Source organism: Macaca fascicularis, chromosome 17 (genome assembly GCF_037993035.2).
Source record: "Macaca fascicularis isolate 582-1 chromosome 17, T2T-MFA8v1.1".
Classification (NCBI taxonomy): Eukaryota; Metazoa; Chordata; class Mammalia; order Primates; family Cercopithecidae; genus Macaca; species Macaca fascicularis.
In genome coordinates this window covers 8,989,098-9,016,562 of record NC_088391.1, presented here as the reverse complement: position 1 = coordinate 9,016,562, position 27,465 = coordinate 8,989,098, and the positions used below count along the sequence as shown (strand labels likewise).

At 40.0% G+C, this 27,465-nt stretch overlaps 1 protein-coding gene across 3 annotated transcripts in view; it reads right to left on the bottom strand.

Annotated features, from left to right (window-relative positions):
- MTUS2 (microtubule associated scaffold protein 2) overlaps positions 1-27,465 on the bottom strand; it is a 429,948-nt gene that overhangs the window by 325,411 nt on the left and 77,072 nt on the right. For 2 of the 3 annotated variants that reach the window (XR_012426783.1, XM_045377128.3), the window contains exon 3: positions 20,515-20,712. Coding sequence is in view for 2 of the 3 variants with exons in the window: in XM_045377128.3 (XP_045233063.2) it covers positions 20,515-20,712 (198 nt within the window). In the remaining variant the exon portion in view is untranslated. The remainder of the gene's footprint in view (positions 1-20,514; positions 20,713-27,465) is intronic. The other variant, XM_045377130.3, reaches the window with a different exon arrangement.

Genomic DNA, 27,465 nt, shown 5'->3' with positions numbered 1-27,465 from the left:
GGGATGGTTATCCTCATGCTGTTCTCATGATAGTGGGTGAGTCCTCATGAGATCTGATGGTCGTATAAGGGATTTTTCCCCCTTTACTCGGCACTTCTTGCTGCCGCCATGTGAAGGCGGCGATGATTGCTTTCCCTTCCGCCATAATTGTAAGTCTCCTGAGGCCTCCCCAGCCATGTGGAACTGTGAGTCAATTAAACCTCTTTCCTTTATAAACTACCCAGTCTTGGGTATTTCTTCATAGCAGCATGAGAACAGACTGATACAGCGTCATTTCCACCAACCCAAAGCCTCCTGTCTTTCAGGGCCCAAGTGCAACCTAGCCCCTTCTCCCTCCTCAAAGCCTCAACTGCTTACCTGGGATATCAGACCCTTACTCAGGGGACTCAATCCAGGGGCTGTTTTTGCATCAATAAAGAGTACAACTTTCTGCTCAAGATTTAGTTATACAACAAGTATACCTACTTGTACTACACTTGATATCCTTTAGCCTACAAGGAACCTCAATTACATGTTTTTATCCTGACAATACAGCAAGAAGTGAGGTTTTTAGAAGTGAAAAAGTGGGCCAGGTGTGGTGGCTCACGCCTGTAATCCCAGCACATTGGGAGGTTGAGGCGGGCGGATCACCTGAGGTTGGAAGGTCAAGACCAACCTGACCAACATGGAGAAACCCTGTCTCTATTAAAAAACAAAAATACAAAATTAGCCAGGTGTGGTGGTGCATGCCTGTAACCCCAGCTACTCGGGAGGCTAAGGCAGGAGAATCGCTTAAAGCCGGGAGGCGGAGGTTGCAGTGAGCCAAGATCGCGCCATTGCACTCCAACAAGGGCAACAAGAGCAAAACTCCACCTCAAAAAAAAAAAAAAAAAAAAAAAAAGAAGTGAAAAGGTGAGAGTGTGAGTGAACAGCAGAGCAGGGACTTGAACTCAGGCCTTCTCTCTGGAAGTTCTGTTATCTTTCCACAGCCTGGCATTAGCCAGAGAAAGCCTTGCATGGAACTCAATTTCATTATTATATATCTTTTTTAAATTCCCCATATCTATCTACATGACATTGCCTGTGCTCGCTCACTCTACCTCTTGCATATGTGTGTGTGTGTATTTCATTATATAAAATGAATTTGATATAGGGAAATAGGGAAGTCTTTTTTCTTTTTTTTTTTTTTTTTTTTTTTTTTTTTTTGAGGCGGAGTCTCGCTCTGTCGCCCAGGCTGGAGTGCAGTGGCGCGATCTCGGCTCACTGCAAGCTCCGCCTCCCGGGTTCCCGCCATTCTCCTGCCTCAGCCTCCGGAGTAGCTGGGACTACAGGCGCCGCCACCTCGCCTGGCTAATTTTTTTGTATTTTTAGTGGAGACGGGGTTTCATTGTGTTAGCCAGGATGGTCTCGATCTCCTGACCTCGTGATCCGCCCGCCTCGGCCTCCCAAAGTGCTGGGATTACAGGCTTGAGCCACGGCGCCCGGCCGGAAGTCTTTTTTCTTAAGCAACATAAAGATAAGCTCTTTAACGCCCACATCTTCAACATCCATATTGGTTTCTGCCTTGTTACTCAAGTATCCAGCACAGAATAAAAGCAATAAAGCAATGGGCTCTTAATCAATATTTCTGTAATTATTTTTAGGATGAGAGCAATCAAAGACATTTTCAGGGATCCATGCCTAATGACATCCGTCGAGCTCATCCTAAGATAGTTTCCTTAGGGATAAATGAGATTTATTTCTTATAGCTGTCCCATAAAATGACCATATTGTTACCTCTAAAAAAGTAATAAGGACTTATGGGGAATTTTATGATCACTGAAATAACACTCCCCTGAGAAATTCAGGAAGATGGCAAAATTTCAAATGCTCTGACACTTTGTTAGGGAGTGCTGTGGCATTTTGTTCCATGTATTGTCAATTTCAAAACATGACATGACTTATAAAAGTGGCTTTTATCATAATCTTTTCTGAACATAAGCACGTTCTGCTTTTTCTTGCTGTATCGATTTTACACAGCCTTCTTTCATCTTTTAATTTTTGTCAGAATGCTGTAGAGATTGTTTCAGCCCGACTTTGATCTCCACTGCAAGAATGAACTGAATTCAGTAATAGAGGGAATTGCAATGCACATCGGACCCCAGGGGGATCAGCCCGTCCTTCAGTGGAGGGTTCCTGCCTCACTTCACACTGAAATTTAACTCCTTCTCCGGCCCCTGCTAACTACAGGTCAATTAGCCTTCAGTCCCTTTCTTTGTATTCTTCTCTTATTTTTAAGTGGTGATACATTTCCAAAAAAATTCTTTTTTCTTTTCTTACTTCATGCTCCATGTTTAGAAAATATAAGCGAATAAACATTTTTTAAAGTCTCCAATAATCCCAACTATTAACATGAAAATAGAAAGTAATCTAGGAATTTATCTTTTATTATATATTTTAATATATAAGTATAAAAATAGTCTCATGCATAATACTGTCTTGATTTTTTCCATTTAAATAATCATGGATATTACGGATATTTGTGAAAATATATTTCACTATTACAACAAGAATGAAGGTGCATTGTTTTAAATACATCTGTTTATTTTCTCAAGGTAATTCCTTATGTGGAATTATTTGAAAGAAAGGTATTCATGATATGAATACCTTTAAGGTTTCTTTTTTAAATATTAGTAAAGTATCTTCCTTAAATATAACATCAATTTGTGATTCTGACCTCAGTGTATGAGACTGCCCAGTTTGCCACAGACTCACCAATACTCTATGTATTACTATCCCTTTCAATCTTCATCAGTCTAATAATATTGTAGTTAATTTGTTTTACGATATCAATTGTAATGGCAAAAAATGTATCATAAGTTTGTTGGATATTGGTTTCGCTTTTCTTATGAATGTGCATTTATGGCCTATGCCCATTTTGCTAATTGAACATGACGTATTTTTATGTATTCTTTTTACTGATTTGTAAAGGTTCTTTACATATTCTTGTGATTGTTAATTTTGTGTCAAACTCACCGATCCACAGAATGCCCAGCTAGCTGATTAAACATGATTTCTAGGTGTGTCTGTGAGGGTGTTTCTGGAAGATATTAGCATTTAAATTGGTGGACCGAATAAAGCAGATGGCCTCTCCCAATGTGGATGGGCACCATCCAATCCTTTAAGCGCCTGAATGGGATAAAAAGGCTACAGGAGGTTGAATTTGCTCTCTTCCCTGACTACTTGAACTAGAACAGGGATCTTCTCCTGCCCTCAGTACTCCTGGTGCTCAGGTCTTCAGAATCAGACTGGAATCTTTCCCTGCAAATTTTAGTTGACTTTTTACCTGAAGAACATAATCAGATAATTTATATATACCAAACTTATAATGCTTAAGGAACTAAAGTTTTTAAGTTACTAAATTTCACAAAAGAGATATTTTCAAAATATCACATAAAATAATATATGAAAACTTTTTGTCATATATGCTTTCAAACTTAAAATTCCTAATAGTAGATCTCTAATTGCTTTCCACTATTTACTAAGCCATTTATCTCTTTTTTTTAATGCAGTGCCCACAAGGTCCAGCACCAAAAGAAACTATATGAAAGCAATATAATCTTACCACTATTTAGATTGTTAAAATTAGTTTTGGGGAATTTATTCCTCAGTTAATCTGGCCCGATGTATATCTACGTACTGAGATTCAGGATTTTATCCTATCAGCACTACCATAAGACTTTAGATTTCCTTAAATGAGAAAAATATATGTGTATGTTTTAGATATATAGCTCTGGAATTATGAATTTCTATGGACAATACTAAATACATAGGTAACATATCTTGTATGTCCTCCAATTGTGATCAGAGAAAAACGTACAAGAAATATTAAGAGCCTTTTCTTTAGAGTTTCTGAATAAAAACGTGAGAAGCAGCAAACTTGTGTTCTGGGGTGCTAAAGCATCCTGCAAATCTTCAGCTCTGGAGTCACAGGACCAGACAACTGGGATCCATGAAAGCATCCCAGGACTCACCGTCCACTCCCTCACTTCACAGGAAGGACACTGTCACCCACAGGGATCAGGTGATTTGCCCAAGGTGACAGCGCAAGTCAGTGTCTAGAAGCCCAGTCTCCTACAGTCCTAGTCACTGTCCTGCCCAGCATGCTGCCTCTTTTGAGTCTTTGGGAAGGAATACAAGGCCGTGCCAATTTCTGTGCTCAACACACAAACACTCACACTTACCCCCACTGCTCTCCAGGGATCGCTCACGCAGAACCTCAGCCAGTACCGACATGCTGCTAACAGACTCCCACGAACGTGGGGCAGCTGAACTCAGCTTCCCATGAGCACTCAGCAGAGGGAAGATCATAGGACACTGAGAGTCTAGTTGGCTGCCAATTTATTAATATGTTGTAGGACTTCAACAATGGAACATCATCCTCAGACTCAAGCTACACATGGATGCCTCCTCCAATAAGCCATGGTGCCACATTAGGTGCCTCTCACCCTGGTGTGCATCACGGGATGAGGACATCGGAGTGTCCATCACTAACCTCACCCTGGGAGGGTGATAAGAGTCATCTCACCTCTCCTGGCATCCGTCTCCTCCTCTGTGGAATGTCTGTGGTCACCTGGATAATATCTAGGGTGCCAGTATCACTATTCTAGGCTTCTGTGATGGTAAACAAGGGCTTGGGAAGAAGGAAGCTAGTGATGACCATGAAGAGAGCCCGAGAGATACACAGGACTCTCTCAAGGCAACGTATATTTCCTGCATGAGTAACGAGGCTCCAGGCAGAGAACACGTCTTTTCCTTAATTGTAATAAAAACCAGGGAGACGTGGTCTATTTTTCACGCACCTTCGGAGCCACTGTTGCACACAAAACTAATAGCACCTGCTTGAAACAGTAGCAGCTCTTTGACCTCCAGCCTAATTAGCAGGTTTCTCCAGTGAAACCATCGTGACAGGGTCTGCCCTGGCTCATTTCCTTCATTAACAAACCTTCCAAGAGGCAACAGAAGTCTCCTGTGTCAGCACCAACCTTAGAGGCACACCTTGCAGCTGACAGGGCCCGAGGTGTGGTGGCATTTTTCATTTTCTAATCAAAGGGGTCGGAGTAAATGGGTGTTGGCAGTTGACAGCTGCAGCTGTCTGATGTGTCAACTCCTTGCCATACACATTTTCTAATAAATCGTGCTGGAAAAAGAATTCACCCCTCAGCTTTCTGTCACAACAGCTGTGGTGGGAGATCCTTGGGTGGCCACTTTCCTGTCACACTTATCTGTGCAAGAGGTGGGGAGTATGTGCATGTAGACACACTTACATCCGTACATTAACACTCATGCACAGGAATGGCATGGAGGAGCCCTGCATTACTGTGGTCGTGTTTTTAATACTCAACCCTGAAAACCGAGGAGAGTGAGTGGGGAGGGGCACCAGCATCTGCTAATACTTAACACGAGCATGGAAGCCACTAAAAGATGTGCAGGAGGGCAGCTCTTGGAGCTGCCGGTGGCCCTCTGTCCTCATGCACAGGTGATAAGAATGACAGGGGTCCAGGGCCTGGTCAGGCCAGGGCAGGGCGTGCTAACTGGAAGTCCGCGTGGGTCACAGCAGGCAGGGAGACACAAAATGCTGTGGCTGCAGCATCCAGAGAAACCCACTCATCTTAACCTCACACCCAAGCTGAGGGGGCTACCAAGAAAGGAAAGGATTGTAAAATAGCTCATTCTTTGCTCACAGAACCTCAGCACACAAAAAGAGAACCAAGTACTCAAACTAGAGAAAGTATCATGGACACAGTAAAGAAATACTCCCAGAAAAGGGGTAGGACATGAGTTAATCTTTCAGAACTTCTTGGAAGAAGTAACTCTACCTAGCAATGCTGGGAAGAAACACTATACTTGCAGTCAACTTGAAATTAGTACAGCAGTCTCCCTTTATCCATGGTTTTAGTTACCCAGGGCCAACTGTAGTCCAAAAATATTCAGTGAAAAATTTAAATAACAATTTATAAGTTTTCAATTGCACGCCATTCTGAGTAGCAACATGAAATCTCACGCTGCTCTGCTCAGTCCCATCCAGGACGGGAATCATCCCTCGGTCTGGGAGATTCACTCTGTAAACCCTGCCTACCCTGAGTCACTTAGTAGCCATATCAGTGATCAGACGGACTGTGGTGGTGTCTCAGTGCCTGTGTTCAAGGAACACTTATTTTACTTAAGAATGGCCCCAAAGTGCAAGAAGAGTGATGGACTGGCATATTATTACAATTATCTATTATTGTTGTTCTTAATCTCTTACTGTGTCTAATTTACAAATCAAACCTGATCCTAGGTATGTATGTATAGGAAAAAACATGGTATATGTATCCTTTGGTACCACTGAAGGTTTCAGACATCCACTGGAGGTCTTAGAACTCATCCTTAGGAATGGATAAGGAAGAACTGATGTACATAAGAGAACTATAGACTAAGGCCCCTGATATAAAAAAGCGAAATCTCAAGGTCTTGGCTACATTGAGAGAAAGTTCTCACCAGTTCCTTAGGAAGGAAGAACTAGACAAAACCTACCACACATAATCTAAATTAATTGCATATATTTAGGGTAAAAATAATACATAGTAAATACATCTAATTCTATCTTATGGATTTAGTTATTCTCAATATATCCCTGTTGTCTTCATAAAGTTCTGACTTGCTTGACAGATATCTGAATGGAACCCCACACAGCCCCTAGCACAACAGAGAAGATGGGGCCTAGGGGCCAGGCATGGAAGTAGATTTATGGAAGCTGGCTCATATTTTATTTACGTCTCAGTGTGCTCCAAGTTAAAACAGCACATTATTCACAGATATCTACATACCAACACAGTAAAGACTCAGCAACAATCCTATAATGCCTGGTTGGTCTGGTTGATATCATGCCTGTTATGGCCCTACCACCATTAACTAGAATAAACACACGCATTGTGTAATTCAGCTTAACATGTATAAGACTTCTTTTTAAAGAATCAATTGAACACTGAGTATCACTGAGTTCAAATGCCTCCTTTTACTGATGAAGAACCTGAGGCCCAAACGAGTAAATTAGCTTGCCTAAGGCCACCCAGCCAGTTAGTTTTAAGAGCTGAAGGTAGGGCCCAGTGGTCCTGGCTACCAGTCCACCTCTCCTTCCCTAGGTTTCATTACCTTGTGAAGCTAAAGGAAATCAATAAATTACATTTTCATATGTAATTATGAACAATTTATTAGATACAAAGATATGTTATCTTTAATGCTTACAATCTTTACAATATTTAAATCAATTATCTTTTCTTATGATTTTTTGACAAGATGAACTAAGTCTAAAGGAAACAGAGAAAGAACAATGCCTAGTCTTTAGTGACTCTGGTTATTGGTTACTCCGGAATATGTGGCTGGCTGACATGCAGCCTGGTCAAAATCACCCTTACAACTAGCCAGAAAGGAGCCTTCAGATGCCAATGCCAAATTCACACATTCACATAGGACTCCTTGATATTCAAACTCCAGTTGGGGAAGCTATTTTATTGACATCACCAAAGGAGGTAAAACTGTCTCACAAATGTACGACCTGCACATATTCAACCGTGTAAGAACATTCAACAGAATGCATCAGCTTAGCATCGAAAAGTTACCACATTCACCTAGTCTAGTCTGTTAGCTGACTAGACATATTCATGGCAGTTATTGTATTAATAGGATCTAGACATTCTTAATCACAATGTCTGCAATATTTCATTTTAGTGGTACCTGCTAGCAGATAAAAAAATCTACATTTCACTTCATTTATCCTGTACATTTCTCTCACATCTTGTAATACTTTCTATTCAGATGGCTCTGGCTCAAGAATGAGCAATGCAGGTGCCTGCAGTAATTTAATAGCTCTGTCATCTGCATGGCAAATTCATGGGGGTAAGATGTGTATGCCACAGAAACAAAGTTACCTTTTTATCTAAGCACCCACTTAAACAAGTTTTCTGTTTAAACAGTATTTCAGAAGTAATCTGGCATTGCCTTTAATTGAAAATACAAATTTCCCTAATTTCTACACCTTAAGAGATCCCAAGAACCACCTCAAGCTGAGGTGTTAGCTCTGACTCTCATTGCATCCCTGCCTGGGGAGGGCAGGGCAAGCGAGCAGCTGGACAGGAGGACTTCAAGAAAACCAGGAAGAGGACAATAGAGTACCAATGGCTCCTTGTTCCCTTCTCAGTTAGTCCCCACCACGACCATCTTACTATCTGCACCTCAAGCCCCTCACTTCCCTTCCTTACTTCCTCCTCCATCTTTCCTTTCACTTAATGTATTTCTCTCCCCCTCCTACTCTTCTGTCTGTCCAACTTTACCTACCTAGAGTGAAACTATTATATTTATACACTATGAAGGTATCTTGAACAAAATGTCAAATTACGTCTGCTCTGCTGTTCTTATACATAAGGATATGGCTCTGATCACAATAGATGATTTATTCCATCTTCTATGAACTAGTCTTCTGATCAATGGTATGAACTTGTAAAATAAGCAATCAGCTCCCTGGTTACTGGATCTTTCTCCTCAGAGCATAAGCATTCTTATGTGCTTAAAAAAAAAAAAAAAAAAAGCAAACACAAAACAAACAAACTTCTCCTGCTACGGTTCTTTCCCTTTTCCTCACCACACTTCTCAACAGTAGTAGACACTCTCCACCTTTACCTTCCTTACCCCCTTGTAACCCGATTTCTGCCTTCATACATTTTATTAAAAACTTACTTCAAAGCTACCAGTAACATCTTTTCTTTTTTCCTTTTTTAGACAGAGTCTCGCTCTGTTGCCAGGCTGGAGTGCAGTGGCATGATCTCAGCTCACTGCAACTTCCGCCTCCCGGGTTCAAGCCATTCTCCTGCCTCAGCCTCCCGAGTAGCTGAGACTACAGGTGAGCGCCACCACGCCTGGCTAATTTTTGTACTTTTAGTAGAGACGGGGTTTCACTGTGTTGGCCAAAATGGTCTCGATCTCTTGACCTTATGATCCGCCCACCTCGGCCTCCCAAAGTGCTGGGATTACAGGTGTGAGCCACCGCGCCCGGCTACCAGTGATATCTTAGTCACAGTCTGCAGATCCATTCTCCTCAATATCGAAACATCTCAGCACCACAGCACAGATGGTTTGACCAGCCATCTCTTTCCAGGAACCTCTCTCCCCCAGCTTTGGTGATGCTGACACGCCTCCTCCTCACTGACCAAGCCTTCTCCAGCTGTCTCCCATCTCCCACCCCCACAACCCAGATAGATACTCCCTGCACAATGTGTCAGCTTCCCTCTTCCCGTTTCATTCTGCATGCACTCCCTCAATGATGTCAGTCACGATTCCAAACATCACTTATTTTCCATGGCTACTCTCCTTATTTTCAGCCCCAATCTGCTGGAGGTAGTTATAGGAATGGATGTATGCTGCTGCGGATGTAGTTACAGGATGGATGTCTGCTGGATGTAGTTATAGGAATGCTTCTCAACATGACCAAACCCAAACTCATCAAAGCCCCATCAATAAAACTCATCAAAGCCCCTGTACAATCCTGTACACAGTGTGAAATGGCACCTTCTGACTCGATCATTCCTATTGTAACCCCCTAGTTCAGGTTTCCATTAACTCTCTCCTGCTAACTGCTGCCTGTTACAGGAGCCCAAATAACCTTCTGATATAACCATATAAATTTTTTTCTTTTTCCTTGCAAAAAAAAAAAAAAAAAGGAGAAATTATCAATCTCTTCACTCTGTCTACTGCCTTCAGAAAAATACCACAAGGGTTTTTACGAACCTTCCCAGAAGACGGCCTACACATGTTACAACAATGCAAGAAAGCACGTACTGTTGGCAAAGTTCCCATGAGAAGCAAGATTCATCTAGAAGCTATGTTTGTTTGCTTGTCGATATTCTCACTCTGCCACAGTCTCAAGTGAAATTAGAGTTGTGACAAAATGTGACCTCTGACCTAGAGTTTCTGCTAAGATAAAAGCAATAAAATGTATGAAAATGTTTCCTCCTCTTCCTTTCCACCTCCTTGCATCTCCTCATCTTTGTTCTGGTACCGGACTAATAATCCAAGATGCTCGGCATTAGAGAGAGGGCTAGAGCAAGAAAATAACTTCCAAGCATCTCATAGCTCTGCATTTTACAGAAAAAAGCAAGGCAGTAAAACCTTTGCACTGTTCTCTGTTACTGTTCTAAAATTTGTATCTTATTAAGACAATGAAAAAAATAACAAAAGTGAACTCTGGCCCAGAGGGAAAGCATCATTAATTTTGGCGGAACCAAGATGCCTCACGCCCAGTTTCCCTTCTCCAAACTACTTTATTCACCACTATCATATTAATTTTCCTTGAACACAATTCTATTATTCCTCACTTAAGACCATAAATGGTTTCATTTTTTTTAACAGAATAAAGTCACAGAATGCCAGCTCTTGAGGGCCCAAATTGGTCAATTCATTTAATCCAATCCCTCTGAACTTCATGATAAAAATCTGAGTCCAGTAAGGTTAACTGACTTTCCCAAAGACGATTCCATTATTGAAAATGCTGGGGTTTATGCATATTACACATGCTAATATGTCATATTTCTTATCTAAAATATGATTTCCATAGCTCCCAGTATCTTTTCTTCATTAAACATATTGAATGGGCTAGAACATCCTAGAATATGGCACTTACAAACTTTATAAACCTCTAGAGAAACAATATGATTTCTAAGTTAGATCCAGATATCTGAGTTAAGGTGGACAAACTAGGAGTTACTGAAGCAATAAGAAAATATTTTCACTTATTAAAGGCAATGCTCAAAAATACTCAGAAAAAAGTGTTCTCCTTTGTAAATGTGTGGGAAGGAAGCAAAGAAAACAGGAAAGAGAAAGAACTGAATGTGTGGGAATAATTGGGAAAATTAACAGCAAGATTCAGTAAAAATGATTCTATTTTTTTCTCATAAAGAATACTTTAAATTTCATAATTACAGATTCCAGGGAACTAGATACTGAAATCCATCAGTGACATTTGTTTGACTTCCGCATTTCCAGAGGAAATCAGAAGCTTATTTTAGTTTTTGTTCTCACTCTTCTCTTTTTCACCCACCCAAATTGGGTTGAGATGTTTGACAAAGTAAGCCCTAATACAATGGAAATTAGGCTCTAGCAAAATGAGAAGCTGTGCAAAGCCCTTTAAGTACTGTGAATCAAATGTTCCCATTCTTCCAACAGACATTGAAAAGGCACAGAAATAAAATCAGATCCAACTCTCACTTTGTATTTTGAGCAGAGGTTTTAAATGCCATCAGCTTAGATTAATGTATTAGTCACCTTGCATAAGTATGTTTCATTTACAGGGAAGCCAAGTGAATATATTCACTCAAATGGTAATGTGCTAAAGGCATGGCATAGCCTTTTTAAATAAAGAAATCAAAACATGATTTTCGTTGTCTATATTTTGTCAATGTCCAAACCACCACAAGTGTACAACTCAGAAGAAAGAGATTGCCATGAAAATCATCAACCTCCACTTTCATGTCTCAGAAATGATGCTTTTTAGCTTAACACTCACTCAGAAGGCTATTCACCATACATGTGCGAGGTGATCATAAAAATTCAGAACCAGAATATATGTCGTGTGCCTGACTCAGATGTCAGCAGAAGCATTTTCTTTCCTCCATGAGAGATACATTAATCTATCATGGTCATCTTCCAACTGAGCTGCTGAATCCTCATGCACATGGCCAATGGATGGAAATGCCCACAGAAACATTATTATTATTGGGCAAAGCCCTTTTCTAAGTACTCTGCAGACATTAATTCCATCTGATGCTCCCATCGACCCTATTGATGGCTTCACTTATTTTAATCATTGTTTATATTATTATTATTTTGCAATGAGGAAACAGAGGCACAGAAAAATTAAGTAACTTGCGCAAAGTCACGAAGCTAGCAAACAGCAGAGGTGAGATGTGAGCCCAGGCAGTGTATCTCCGGAGTCTGCATTCTTCACCACTACTGTATCATCCCTTCAGTATGGGGATGTATTGGCTAAAGGGTTCAAAGTTTCAGGTATTCAGGAGGAGTAAGTTCTGGAGCTCTAATAAACAGCATAAGGTTGATCATTAATAACACTTTATTATGTACTTGAAATTTGCAAAGAAGGTAGATCTTAAATGTTCTCACCACACATACACACACATATACACAGAAGAGGTAACTATGTGAGGTAATGGATATGCTAATTAACTTGATTGTAGTAATCATTTCACAATGCATATGTATATCAAAACATCATAATGTCAATATACACAATCTCTGTTATAATTCAAAAAGGTTAGAAGAAAAAAAAGGTTGTCTAAGAGCCTTCTAGGGACCACTAAATGTAAAAATAAAATAAAACAAAAAAGAAATAAAAACGAATACAGAGAGAAGGTGGAGTTTAACCTTCTACGGAAATGTTCAAACATACACAGCAAGTCAAGGAGTACAATGAATCTTCATGGTTCCATCACCCAGCTTCAAATATTTTCAAATATTTGTCAATCTTTTTTCACCTATCTTCTCCCACCTCTAGTTTTTTTTTTCCCCCCTTTGGTGGAGTATTCTATAGCAAATTCAGAAGGTTGTCAATTACTTAAAACCAATGTGGAAGAATTCCATCTGAAGACATAATGCAGTAGTGCTGAGCCAGCCTGGAGAGGACCTGCAGGGCCTGAGGTCTTTCTTCACCTCACTCAGGGTGCACGGATACTTCCCCCTTCCTGTGCCTCCTCCCTCCCCTGCCCACCACATGCTGTGTGGTCTTCAATCACAGTCTTGCTAACATTTCCCTGCATCATGGCTTTATGTGCATAACCCTGTCTCCCCACTCCCTGCAAGGGTTAGTGAGGACTCACCCTTGTCCAGGTCATGGCAGCCCCGGTGCTGAGCTTATGCTTACCACATAGAATACACTAAAAGAATGTAGGATCAGGAAACGGAAAGCAGATAATCTAATCTTCAGAAAACAAGCCAGCCAAGAAAACTGAAGCAGTTCAACTAGACATTATGTGTACTACAAATAAAAATGTTCCCCAAACCTTCAGTTTATCTTATAAGCAGAAATGGCCAACATCCTTAAAAATAAAACAAAACATGCTTGCAATCTAATCCTATCTCTGGGTGGAAATCATTGTCTGAGTGTTTCTGAAGAGAATGAACAAAGACATCATTAAGAGTAATATCAAACAGGCAATGGCTTCTCTGAAGTCTGACCTCACAAGCCACCTTCGGCTGCTTTTTCCATGAATAAAAAATGACTCTCTCTTTGCCGATGAACATGAGATGGGTTAATGGCTGTTTCCGTAAGAGTTATTAATAACATTTCTTGTCAACCCTGATCTTATTTAAAAGGCATGTCAGACGTAGAAAATCAGATGTGTTATGTATGTAAATGTGTTTTATAGTATTCATCAGTGTACACCCTAAAGTTAACATTGCAAAAAGCTTTCATATTAACCCTCATTTTCATTGATTAGACTTCCAAAAGGCTAGCAATTTTCCACTTCAGATTATTATCGCCAGAACCCAAATCCTATTCAATAATTAAAAGAACATGTACTTATTTTAAATATTAAAACAAGAAATAAAACTCTAGAATTTAATGAGAATATCTATACTTGATCTTAGCCAAAAGGCCGAGAATTGATTAATGAGAATATCTAACCTCATCAAATCAAGACATCTAAGTTTGGAAATTTTGAAATTCTCTCAGGAATAGCCTCAAAAGTAGGGTTTTAGCCCAATTATTTAAAAACAAGTATATGCAAGGAGATATAAAGGTTACTGGACACTTGTGAGACTACTAAGTCAGTCTGTATGATGTTTATCTCTGAATATATTTAGAGTTCAAAGAGTTTTCTACTCTTTGACTTAAGTAAATTATCTCTATGTATACCACAGTCAATAAAAATGACATTTTAGAGGTCCTCAAAAACTGTGAGAGCTATAATTATGAGCTTCATCAACTATCAAAATCCAAGAATAAAGTAAAAATATGTTCCCAATACAAAATACTCTCAAAGATACTTAAGTCAAAAATCTCTTTTTCCATGCCCTTACATAAGAGAAAAAGTTTCTATTGGGAGAGAACTTCCCTTAAAATTCTACTATTGTAAAGGACAGTGTCCTTCAGTGTGAGAGATACTAAAATTATTAAGAGGCATAGCCCCTACCTGCTAAGAGCTTATAGTCTGTAGGGGAGAGAGGACATAAAAACAAATAACTACAAGAGCTAGTAGGTAATAAAAGTGATACAAGTCAAGAGCCCTAGGGGTTTCCAGGAACAAAAAAATCACATTGAGGGATTTTTAGAGGAAGTAAAAATTGAAATGTATCTAAAAGTGATAGAATCTGCAGAGAGAGATGGCATAGAAAGCTGGGGGAGGTGTATTCCAGAGATGAATGGTTTAAATCAAAACCAAAAGGCAGGAAAGCACAAAGCCCTCATTAAAAAACGTGAGCAACACATTTTTGTTACTCACATTTCGCTAGTTGGGAGTATATGTCAGGATGGTACGCAGGAAAGGTAGGAGGGCCAGGTCATGGAGGACCTGAAGTCTGACAGGTGAAGCAGGCATAGGGGCACCATGCAGCAATCGAAACGGGGTCAAAGGGAAAATTACCAAGGACCATGTACTTTGTGGATTAGAAAGCCAAGGTATGCCAGGAAGAGCTCAGGTGAGCACTACCACAGTTTTAACACAGATGAGGAGAGAGAAGAATGAGGATGGGGTAAGTGCCAGAGAAAAAGAATTTACCAGAAATGATGAGTGAACAGAAAATACGGCAAAAAGCAGGCATGACATGGCCACGTGCAGTGGCTCACACCTGCAATCCCAGCACTTTGGGAGCCCGAGGTGGGTGGATCACGAGGTCAGGAGTTCAAGACCAGCCTGGCCAAGATGGTGAAACCCTGTCTCTACTAAAAATACAAAAATTAGCTGGGTGTGGTGGCGCACGCCTGTAATCCCAACTACTCGGGAGACTGAGGCAGAGAACTGCTTAACCCGGGAGGCAGAGGCTGCAGTGAGACAAGATCGTGCCACTGCACTCCAGGCAACAGAGCAAGACTCTGTCTCCTCCCCACCCCGCCCCCCCAAAAAAAGCAGGCATGACGTAATGCTGATTTTGAAATTCCCAGTCTTGGTTGCCAGGAGATCACAGATATCATTAAAAGACAGAGCAACTTCCAGAGAAGGTTTTGGGTTGTACTAAAAAATGAATTTGTTTTCTGAAAAAGTGTCCAGTTTGCGGTGAGTTGATACCCAGTTAGAGATACTTGATGGCTCATTTGAAATGCAGGTGAGTAGTTCTAGAGGGACACATCAGAGCTAGAGAGATAGACATGAGCACTGTGTCCAAACTGCTAAGGGCTGAAACTGTAGATCAGATGACAAGGTGAAGATTAGAGAGACCTGAACAGACACATTGTGAGAATAAATCTTGGGGAGCTCAAACATGTGGGCTCAGCACCCAGGAGACAAACAGCGCCACGATGAAGTAGCAGGCTACACGGGGAATGGCAGCTTCTCAGATTCAGGAAGTTTTCTGAATGCTCCAACAGCACCGCTCCCCTACCAAAGATCTCCTAGAGTTCATTCCACCTTCCAAAAGGCGGTCTGGCTTACGATCCCTTCTGAGAAACAACCTGACATCCTCATCAGAAATTAACCCTCCACTTCATGCCACTTTGCAGGCTCTGAAAACATACATCCTTTGCCAGGATTATTTATGCGAACGTCAGCCTCTCTGCCCACCTCCCCAGCTGTAGCTCTACTTCCCTATCATCTGAATACTTCTGTACGGCAGAAGAAAAAAAAAAAAAAGGAGAAAAACTTCTAATTTTTATTTTTTACTTGTTTTTTCAAATTCTTTGCCCCATAATTTCTGTTCTTAGGTTATGCCATGGAGAACACACGGCAGTATGGCAGTATTTGAAAAGAGAGGAAGAGAAATGGTAAAGGAAAGCTGCAAATATCACATTCTCCATGTACTTCTCTGATAGATATTTTCTGTTTCTTGGGCACCCAGTAAATGAAGTGCTATTCAGAATACATGATGACATAGGATTTTCCACATAAATTATTCTATCCTTGGGTGATACGATCTATTTTCATTAATGATTAATTTATGAAACCTATGTCACCCTATTTTCCCTCCGCACATGTTCCCAAAGGTTTTGACTTTAAGTCACATCTGCCTACCCACTGGGAAAATCAAGTCTATCCCTAATTACTGATTAATGTGATAACCAAGTACAGGTTGAGTACCTCTTATCCAAAATTCCTGGAACCAGAATTGTTTTGAATTTTGGAATTTTTCAGATCTTGGAATATTTTTATTATACCAGTTGAGCATCTCAAACCCCAAAATCCAAAATCCAAAATGTTCCAATGACTATTTCCCTTGGGCATTGTGTCAACATTCAAAATAATTTTGGATTTTGAAGCATTTTGAATTTCAGATTTTCTGATTTGGGATGCACAACCTGTATACATGAGGCAATAGTATGTTTCCAACTCTAAATTCTACAGCACAGTCATTATTTTTATCAATAAGTTTCTATCACCTAAACTATATTTGGGATTTTTTTTCATCTCTGGACATTATAAAAGAACTAAGGAGCCACACCTCGGGTCAGACCTATGATGTTAAGCTTATGCTTAAGTTCTAAGGTAGAAAATTACATTCCCTCCTTCAATGTAAATATGTTTTTGAAAAGCTATGGGTCACTAATTTAATTTGTAGTTTTATTCGAGGCTCAAAATGGGCCAACCTCATAATCTTCACATGACGAATTGGTAAGGGAATGAAGGGCATGCTATCCTGGGGCTCTCCTGGGGGCACGATACACATGCAGGTGCTGTGTGAGTCCACAGGAACTGTGGCTACTCGCTGAAGATTACAAGGAGACAACCTGAACTCGTAGCGAGCGCTTCCCAATGAGAGCCTCAGAGGTGGCTTCTGCATAGAGCGGAACCCTCTCTCGCACTTGAGCGTCCCGCAGGGGCTGGCTGACAACCTGGGAAGCCTGAGGGGCCTCTCAAGTCAGCTCTGACTCTATGATTTGCTTTACTAAAAGAAAGAAAATATATTCAAAGCATGCACATATCTTCCCTGTATATGGCAGCTTTAAGGAAACAGAGTAGGAAGAACACCAGCCCAGGACCCAGGGCAGGTCAACCTGATCTGTTTGCTCAGCTATAAAATGGGTGGTAAACTGGATGGCAAGACACCTTCAAGTTCTGAGGACCTATGCACGTAATTCATTTCCCTGTGCCTGTCTCGTCTGCCAGAACCTTGTGGAAAAGGTAAAAAGACATAGACGGGCACCGGACTTAGAAAGCCTCTGCTCAGTGGGGTTGGGCTAATGGCCTGAAGCCTGAGCCCAGGGTAGATGGGGACTCCATATGGAACAGCTGAGACCCCAAATGGCCCTGCCATCTCATGTCCAGGGGGATGCATGGGGCTCCGATTTCCACATTCATCATCACTTGCCCCTCAGGACCCAGGGAAACAGCAAGGAAGAGTCCCAGGAGAGCCAGGCTAGCCTAGGAAACACTCATGAATTCACAATGAGTCACTTAAAAGTGTCCCAGTATAGCATGCCACAGTCAGTGTGGACATTGTTTAGACTGTTAATATGCACAAGCACCTACAAATATGAATTACACATTTGCAAATACCATAGGCACCACATAACGATGCTTCAGTCAACAACAGAACACATACACGACAGTAGTCCTGTAAGATTATAAATAAGCTGAAAAGTTCCTATTGCCTAGTGGTGTCTTAGCCATCGTAATGTCACAGCATAGCACATTACTCATGTTTGTGGTGTTGCTGGTATAAACCAGGCCTCCAGGATAGCCCTGGTTTATCATATAAAGGTGTATGATGATGTCCTAGACCTTCATATTCACTCACCACTCCTTCTCTGACTCACCCAGAGCACCTTCCACTCCTGCAAGCTTCATTCATGCTTAAGTGCCCTATACAGGAACACCATGATTTTTAGTTTTTAAACCATAGTTTTACTGTCCTTTTTCTATGTTTAGATGTTGTTACATACACCAATACTCGCTAATGTGTTATAATTGCCTACAGTATTTAGTACAGTAAATGCTCTCCAGGTTTGTAGCCTAGGGGCCAAGGCTATACCATATCACCTAGGTGTATAGTAGGCTATCTCATCTAGGTTTGTGGAAGTATGTTCTATGATGTTTGCACCATTAGGACACTGCCTAACAACATATTTCTCAGAACATATCCCCATCATTAAGCAATGTGTGACTATAGATCCTCACCATGCTCGTGTTTCAGATTTTGAAACATCTACTCTGCATGACATAATCCCTAATTACAGCAGTATTCCTTTAATGAATCCTATGTGAAAATAGTGTCTGCAAAAAGACCAGCTTTCCAAGAAGAAAAAAAGGGACCAATTCTGATACCACATTGGCTGTTTCCATGAGCTGAACCAGCAAAGCTTTCCACACATCATCTCTGCAAACACAAGAAAGAACAGAGAATGAACAAGCTTGGAGAAGAAAGCTTTGTTGGATAGATATATACCATGTGAGAAGTTGATCTAAGGACTTTCAGCTCTCTCAAGAGCTTCATATTTTGTTTATTCCCTGTCATCAAAGCACCATCTCTTCACTAAAGCATAGAAACAAAATGTTTCTTGACATTACACCTAATAACAAGTATAGGTATAATGATTTAGTAGTACTTAAGACAATTCAAATTCATGGGAGGTTTTTCTGTGATTTATTGGTGAAGTAAAAATTACATACATAGTAGGTAGCTGATAATTAAAAATCGATTCTAACATATGTCTCTTAAAATAGAAAACAATTCTGGATAGACATTCATATAAAAATGTCACTTTTAATATGAAGTCTTTAAACTGGGAGTTATTTTCTCTAGCACATACAGCTCTTATCCCCTGGGTGTTCAGGGGTCCCTCTCTAGTATCCTTTGGAGCAGAGGTGAGAAGAAATGCCCTAAGCACACCTGCAATTATTCTGTCCACACCTGTCAGCTCTCGGTCAGCAAAAGCTGCTGTTATGTGGACATGGCTCATCTCCCCTTGAGGTGAATTTTTTTTAAGACATCAAAATCTAACTCCTTTGTTTGAAAGATATATATCATATGATAAGTTTTTCCTTCATACTACTTCCTCTAAAAGAGAAACATGTCATCGGGTATTTTATTAATAAAAATCATGATAAATAGTTGCTCCTGTATTTTAAAATCATCAGACTGCTACTATGCACATGCATTTCTAAAAACATGAATTACGCATTTGCAAACAGTTTTTTATTACATTCATGTTTCAGATTTTGAGACCACTTACTGTGTAATGATGTAATCACTAATTACAGTGATATTCCTTAAATGTATCCTGTGTGAAAGCAGGCCTGAGCTACAGCACCTTCAGAAAACACCCTTAGAAACTGCTTACAAACACATCAAGACAAAGGGAAATGTAATGTATTACTTTTAGAAATAACTAGGTAGTAGACCAAAATTTAGAACTATGCAAATGTTCCACACATCATCTCTGTAAACTCAAGAAAGAACAGAGAATAAACAAGCTTGGACAAGAAACTGACAAAATAATAAATCAATTGATCGCTCTCTCTCTCTTTCATACTATTCCAGTTTGATTCAACTTCTACAACTCCTTCAAAACAACTCTCTACATGGAAACCTCTAAGACTTTCCTGGGCCTCTGGCAAGGTCTTGAAAACATCTTAGATGTCATGGTTTCCCATCCAATAAAATTGACTTTGAAGTGGAGACTGAGATGGGGTTTGGTCATCAAAGGCACAGTTGAATGGGAAACCTCCAGATCTTCCTCAGGGACAGCAGCTATTGTAACGTGCTCTGCAGGTTATTAATTCAAACTTTAAAATGCAGTCTACAGTACCAGTCTCAGGAAACGGGCCTCCAACAGCATCATCTCGGCTAATGGGGACCTTCCCGGGCATGGACTTAAAGAAGCTTGGCAGTGTTTTGCTACTTTTAACATTATTTATTTAACTTTCAGAAATCCAGTCAAGTGCTCTGGCAGTGTGAAGGCATTACTGGTAATCACAGGTAACTAAATGATTCTTTCAACTAATATTAAATATCTAGTATGTTTCATGACAGCACAATGTAGTAATACCTTTCTTGGATCTTTCTGTGATTTCTTACCTAGAATCTGCAAAGCAAAGGGCTGCTGGAATCTGTCTCTGGATAAGTCATTTTCTATATCATAAGAGGAGGTTACAATCTTTTTTTCCCGGCACACTAATTCCCCATAACTGATGGTGTAAATGGGCTATTTTTCTTCAGTAGATGAATAACACAACAATGGGAAGCTAAGGGAGGTGATCTGAATTCTTAAACAATCATGCAAAGAAAATGACACACAGTTACACAGGCGCACTGGTTTTAATTCAGTGCAGGTACCCCACCCTGCCCCATCCCACTTACGGGTGGCCGGCCGGCCCTGCTCTGGCTGTGCACTGTCCCCGGACTGGGTGCTGGAGACTGAGGAGACGCTGGAGCTCCGGACAAAGCCAAACGCCGCCAGCTTGGCTGCTGGGAGACGTGAGTATCCAGGAGGACGGAGACCAGATTTCAGGAGACTGGATTTTGCAGCATTTGAACTGGAAGCTTTCTTTAAATCTGCTAAAATGAACCCAAATAAAATACAAAAATTATTCTCAGTTCATAATGAGTTAAAGAATTCCACAGATTGTGAATTCAAACCCAGCTCTATCATAAACAGACTAAAATTAATCTTGCAAGGTTTGATTCAACACATCTAAAATGGACCTTGGAAGAGAAAGGCCCCTTATATTGTGGGTCAGGTGCCTCAGAGAACTCGGAGAGGAGGTGGTGCAGCCCCGGCCTGGACAAGTTTACCATCTACTTAGGCAGATGAATTGAGGAAGACAAATAACTCTATCTTAAGGCCATAAGAAAAGGTATCAAGTGCTTAAGACAATAAGTGAAAGTGAATAGTTATTGTTGCAAGTTACCCCAGATTTGTGAAATTGAGATACACCTTAAATTTTGACATACAGTGGGCAAAGAACCACTGTGGTGAATGTTCACTAGTAATTTTAAGCAGTTTGTAATAAGTCTTATGAAAAACATGTACAAAGAATCATCTAACCATCTGTTGGCTGCAGGAATGAGGAGGAGACAGTGTAGACTGTGGAACAAGCCAGGCTGGAATATCAGCTCTCCCAATGACGAGCTGTGTAATCTCAAGCCCTTGTCCTAACACTTAGAGCCACAGTTTCCTTTCATGTAAAGATTGGGAATGATAACACTAACTTTGCAAATCTAGTATAAATATGACTGCTTATACCACAAGAACTTGATATGTGCTCAAACTGATGTTAGATTTCTTTTCTCCTTTTCCCACTATCTGTTATGTCAGTCTAAACTTCAGAATTAGTTCCCAGATATGTGCAAAGTCAGCTTGTTTTGAAATAATAAGGCATCAAGTTATAAATCTAGCATCTCAGCATCCCCATACTCTAAGTCTGGGCCAGGCTCCCGCAATAGCAACTGCGATGATTACAACAACACTACGAGAAGGCTCTCAGCATCAGAGAGAATCAGAATATTGTCAATATACACATGCTCCTTAATAGGAAATCTAAAAGACCCAAGCTTCCTCATGTGCTGTAGTGCTGTATAACTGTCCTCACTGATTCCTTTAACAACTGTCACCAGCAGGGCTATTTACCATGAGTGCCTATATACTGATCATTCAGTAGCATTCTTATGCCAGTCAACTCTTCATTATCCAGTGAAATATTTACCAGGTTTCAGAGTAAACAAGGATTTAGATTAAATGACCCATTTGAAAAAAAAATTCCATGTCTATAAATCCATGAAGAAACCACATATTAGAAAGCATCTATGTGTGGAAATACGGAGAACGGCAATAGATGATACACTGGGTCGAAATGGCACATAGAAAAGGACCTCTTCCTCTGCCAGCAGCTCCCCCAAAAGTGAGGCTATGGAGAGCCGTGTGTCCAGATAAAGGCAGAAGCTGCACAGCTGTGGGTTCCTGATGCCTGAATCAGGACTAGGATGGGGAGGAACCGAGTGAGCACAAAAGGAAAAAAAAGCAAGGAGCTGGGGCTGCAAATCTTCCCGACTCAGGCCTGTCCTAGTGCTTGGGACAAGCACAAAAACAAAAAACAAAACCCCAACTATGAAAAAGAAGAAACAACACACTAGCAAGTGGTAACGGCCCATTTGTATCAGCAATTTATGCCGCGTTTAATGACTCCACATTGTTGTTCTCACATTATTTTGAATACTTTTAGTTCAGGTCCCCAGAACAGTGAAAATATCCCTATATATCAGATACCATGTTCACAGTGAATTTACGCCAAATTGATTTTGGATGATGTCTGTAGAACAGGAAAAGAGTTGCTAAACAGCAGATGTAATTTCAACAATAAGTATGCTCTAAATCCATTACATTTTGATACTATTTTAAGTCATCTATAACCTCCTTTCTAACGTAATCAATAATTATGCAAAATCAAACGAAGAGAATATGAACAAAATAATTTTTCTGAAAAACAAACTATATTTTGGAAGAAAAGTTAAACTCAGAATTTTTAAGAGTACCTAGGCATGCAGTAAACATTTAATACTTAGTCAAGAATGAAAACTAAGTTTGTTAAATCATTACATAAGACAAGTCACTGAATATGTTCAAAACGAAATTTATCTTATTCGACACTTACTTATATTCCATTATTATTGATTTCATCAGTAGAAAAGCAGCAGTGGAACACACAGTGAGGGGGAGGACAAGCAGCACAGGATCCCAAGTACACAGGAAGCCAGTCTCTAAATTGTTTTCCAGGTTTCCCTTTCCCATAGTCCAGATCTTTATTTTAATAAAGACACATATGGGCTGTGTGTTTGTGTGTGTGTGTGTGTGTGCGTGTGTGTGTGTGCATGCGCACGCATGCGTGCACGTGCTTGTGTGTGTGTGTGTGTGTGTGTTTAGATGACTTGCAAAGTATACTCTGCCCCCAACTCTCTGTGAATACAATTTTTGTAAATTTAATGGTACCTGTATCATACACTGAGTTACTCTATAATGGTCTTTCCTTCCAGCAGATTAATCTCATGAATATCATACATGCCTTCAGGCTTTGCAGAACCAAGTCTTACTCTTTTTATATCACCAGCTCCTAGCACAATGGTTTCCACAATGTATTTGATAAATATTTATTTGAAGTTTACGTTAGCCAAGATTGTACCACATAAATTTAGCCCACAGTATAAGTCAAATATCTCTACTAGTCTCTGCATGAGAGTTAGTCTGGAGTAGAGCTCAAAAGTCTGCTCTTTCAACAATCACCTCAGTGATTCTGATTCAGGCGGTCCTTGGATCTTTGAAAACTTCAACAGAATATGCCAACTTGAAAGGAGCTGGGCACATTCCTCAGCCCCCGGGCTCAAAACTCCCTGAGCCTAGCACAAACACATCCCATCCTCCCATCCCACCACCATATATCTCTCAAACTCCCTGAGCCCAGTACAAACACCACCTGGAAAGTCTCCGATAAGGGGACAGCCGTTCAAGGTTACTGAAAGCACAGGAGCCAAAAGAATTTCTTTGTTCCCCTGCAACTTTCGGGCTATAAAAAGCAAACGCTCGCATTGTTCGGGGCCCTCTTGTATACTGTGTAAAGGAGGGACCAAGTTCGAACTTGTAGTAAAGATCCTTGCCGCTTGGCTTCGACTCTGGACTCTGGTGGTCTTCTTTGGGGAACAAACAGTCTGGGCATAACAAACTCACGCTGTGAGATAACTGCATTCAGCTGTTCTGACTGAATGTATCTTAATTTAATCTTAGTTTCTCGTAAGAGGGACATATTTATAAAAATATATAGTCCTTACTATTTCTCAAACTAGTCCAGTGTTATGGACTGAATGTCTGTCTCCCGCCATCCCCAAAATCACAGGTTTAAATCCTAACTTCCAATGTGATGGTATTTAGAGGTGAGGCCTTTAGGAGATAATTAGGTTATAAGAATGGAGCCCTTGTGGATGGGATTAGTGCCCAAGTGCCCATATGAAAGAAGCTGGAGAGCTAGCTCCTTCTGTTTCCACCATGTGAAGATATAATGAGAAGATGGTGGTCTGCAACCCTGATCTCAGACTTTCAGCCATAAGAACTGTGGGATATACATTCCTGTTTTTATACACTACCCTATCTATGGTACTTTGTTATAGCAGTGGGAACGGACAAGGACATTTAGCATGTCAGAGGAATATATGTTTCCAAGTATTTAGTGTTCTTGGACTATTCAAGAATATAGACTTTGACAGAAATACAAATGTTACAAGTGCATAATAAGCCTTCAATACACAAATGATAGCTATAAATATTACAGGAAAGCTGAGGTGGCACATAAAAAAGACAACTTTCAGAATGGTGACATGAGGTTTTCCATGGACATGCTTCCCAGTGAAACAAACATAACGGGTAAAATAACATTTAAAATAACAACCACCATTTACAGTTTCCAGAAATTGTTCTATGAACATGTAGCACATAAACAAACATTTGTATAAGAAACTCTACTAAATCCAGTAAGAACAGTGACAGTCAGTGGCACTTGAACCACAATCCACTCTCTTCCTCCCCTACTATCATCACAATATAATGAAAACTCTACTCTGGATGGGTGTGGCCAAAAGGATGGGTTTCCTCTCCTAGAGTCAAGGACTATAGTATCTGCCTGGGATGGGCGGGCCACCACCATTTCTCACTCCAACCCCACCCCCAGCTCCATGTTGTAGACGCTGAATTACATGAGAGAGTGGTCAAAATGTCAGGGAACCTTCCTTCACTTGGCCCAAACATATAAGACAGAGGTACTACCCCAGGCACAGCAGGCCAAACAATACTGGGGCCCCAATCACCATTTCCCTAGAAGTTCAACACTAGAGAGAAAACGGGAGAAGACTAGAAGCTACTGCCCCTACCTTGCACCTCACTTATAAACCAGGAGTGTCAATCCAAGAGAAGCAGTCCACTGTCCCCAACCCCAGCTTCAGAATGGTGCCTGAGAGATTCTGCGCAAGCATAGAGGTAGGCAATAGGAACAGAAATCTCCAGAGTCCTCTGCAAAGGAATTAACTTTATTTGGAACAAACTGTGGGGGAAGTTCAGGCCTAACAGCAATCTCCAAAACAATAAAGACTTTTTATGGTAAGCAATTAGGAGGAGGCTGGTAGCTCCATGAAGCAAAATAATAAACTGTAGACAAGGTAGTTTATCAGAAGGAGCCAAGGAAATAACTGAAAAGAGCTATCCAGGGGTCAGAACTAACCTCAAAGAGTGGCTTTAAAAACTACCCTTGAAAAGGAGCTTGAATTTAACTGGATCAGACTATGGAATAACGTGTGCCCCAGGACACTGTAGAAAATTATGGAGCAATCAGTCAGTAATTAGTGGAACCTGACAGCTGAATGTGATACCGAAGGGAGGAAGACAATGTAACACAGATCAGGGAAAGACAGCCCTGGTAAAACATTGTCAGTGTGACTGTGTACATGCCCAAGGCTATGCCTTCTGTGGAGTGACATTAGTGAATTCACAATGCAAGTGAAATAGGCTTCACTATAGTAGATCAACCAAGTTGTTAAACAAATAAATAAGCAAACAACAAGCCCCAGAGAGGAAGAGAGGTAATTAGTAGTCAAGGATGCTACAATAATAATCTAAAAGTTCCATTACAACAAAAATAAGATGAGACACACAAAAGAAAAAAATGCAGGAAAGGTTGATTCAGGTACGAGAAAAAAACAGGCAACAGAAACTGCCTATGAAAAGACCCAGCAGTCAAAAACTTCAAAAGAGCTATTATAAATATAACAAAATAACTAAGGAAATTATGCTTAAAGAAGTAAAGGAGCTATGATGACAATATTTCATCAAATAGAAAATAACAATAAAGAGAAATTATAAAAACCAAATGGCAAGTTTGGTGTTAAAAAGCAAAATAAATAAAATGAAAGATTAACTGAAGGGCCTCTACAACAGATTTGAAGTGGCAGAAAAAAAAATCAGCGAACTTGAAGATAGATCAATACATATCACACAATCCAAGGAACACAGCGGAAAGACATGAAGAAAAATAAGCAGAGCCTCAGAGAGATGTGGAACATCATTAAGTGCAACAACATACAGAGAATGGATGTTTCAGAAGGAACAAAGAGAGATAGGAGCAGAAAAAAGATTTAAATAGTCCAAATCTTTCAAAATTTATTTAAATGATTAATGTTTACATCCAAAGCTCAAGGAAACCCAAATAAGGTAAATGTAAAGAGATCCACACCTAGATACACCATAGTAAGAAATGTAGAAAGATAAAGAGAAAATCTTGAAAGCAGGAAGAAAAGAATGACTCATCATGTACAAGTAAACCAATCGCTTAACAGTTGATGTCTTATCAGAAACAACGGAGGCTTTAAGGCAGTGAGACGACTAATTGCTGGAGGAGAAAAACAACTGTCAACCCAGAATCTTATTTCCAGCAAGACTATCTTTCAAAACATTAAGCTAAAATAAAGACACTGTCAGATAAACAAAAACTTGGAGATTTGTTGCTTATAGACCCACCTGATGAGAAATACTAAAGGAAGTCCTTCAGGCTGAAAGCGAGTGATATCAGATGATAAATCCACACAAAAAAAGCAAAGGGTACTGGTAAAAATAATTATGTATATTTCTTCTCATAATTGACTTAAAATGCAATTGTATAAAACAATAGGCATATAACTATTATTAGGCCTATAATACATTGAAACACACTATTTAACATTAACAGCATAAAGGAGGTGGTGGGGGCAAAGCTGTATTATGGAAATGACACCATATGGAAACTCAAATTCACAGAAAGAAATGAAGAACATCCAAAATGGTAAATAAAAAGGTTAACATAACAAATTACAAAAATATATTTTGCTCTCCTTTATCCTCTGCTTCTTTAAAAGATATAAAATTATATAAAGTAATAACCAAAAAATATCTTTCATTGGGTTTGTAACATACATAGATGTAATACATATAAGAATAACAGCACAAAAAAGGGAGAAGAGGGAATAGAGGTTTACAGGAGTAACATTTCTGTATCTTACTGAAGTTAGTATAAAACTTAAGTAGGACTCCAGTAAGTTGAGATGTATATGGTGAGTCCTACAGCAAACAATAAGAAAATAACACAAAAAATATAGTGGAAAAAAATACCAAAGGAATTAACATGCTATGCTAGAAAATATCCACTTAATGCAAAATAAACACCAATGAGGAGCAGATAATCAAAAAAAAAAAAGACATGAGACATACAGAAAACAAAAAGTCAAATGGCACATGAATATATA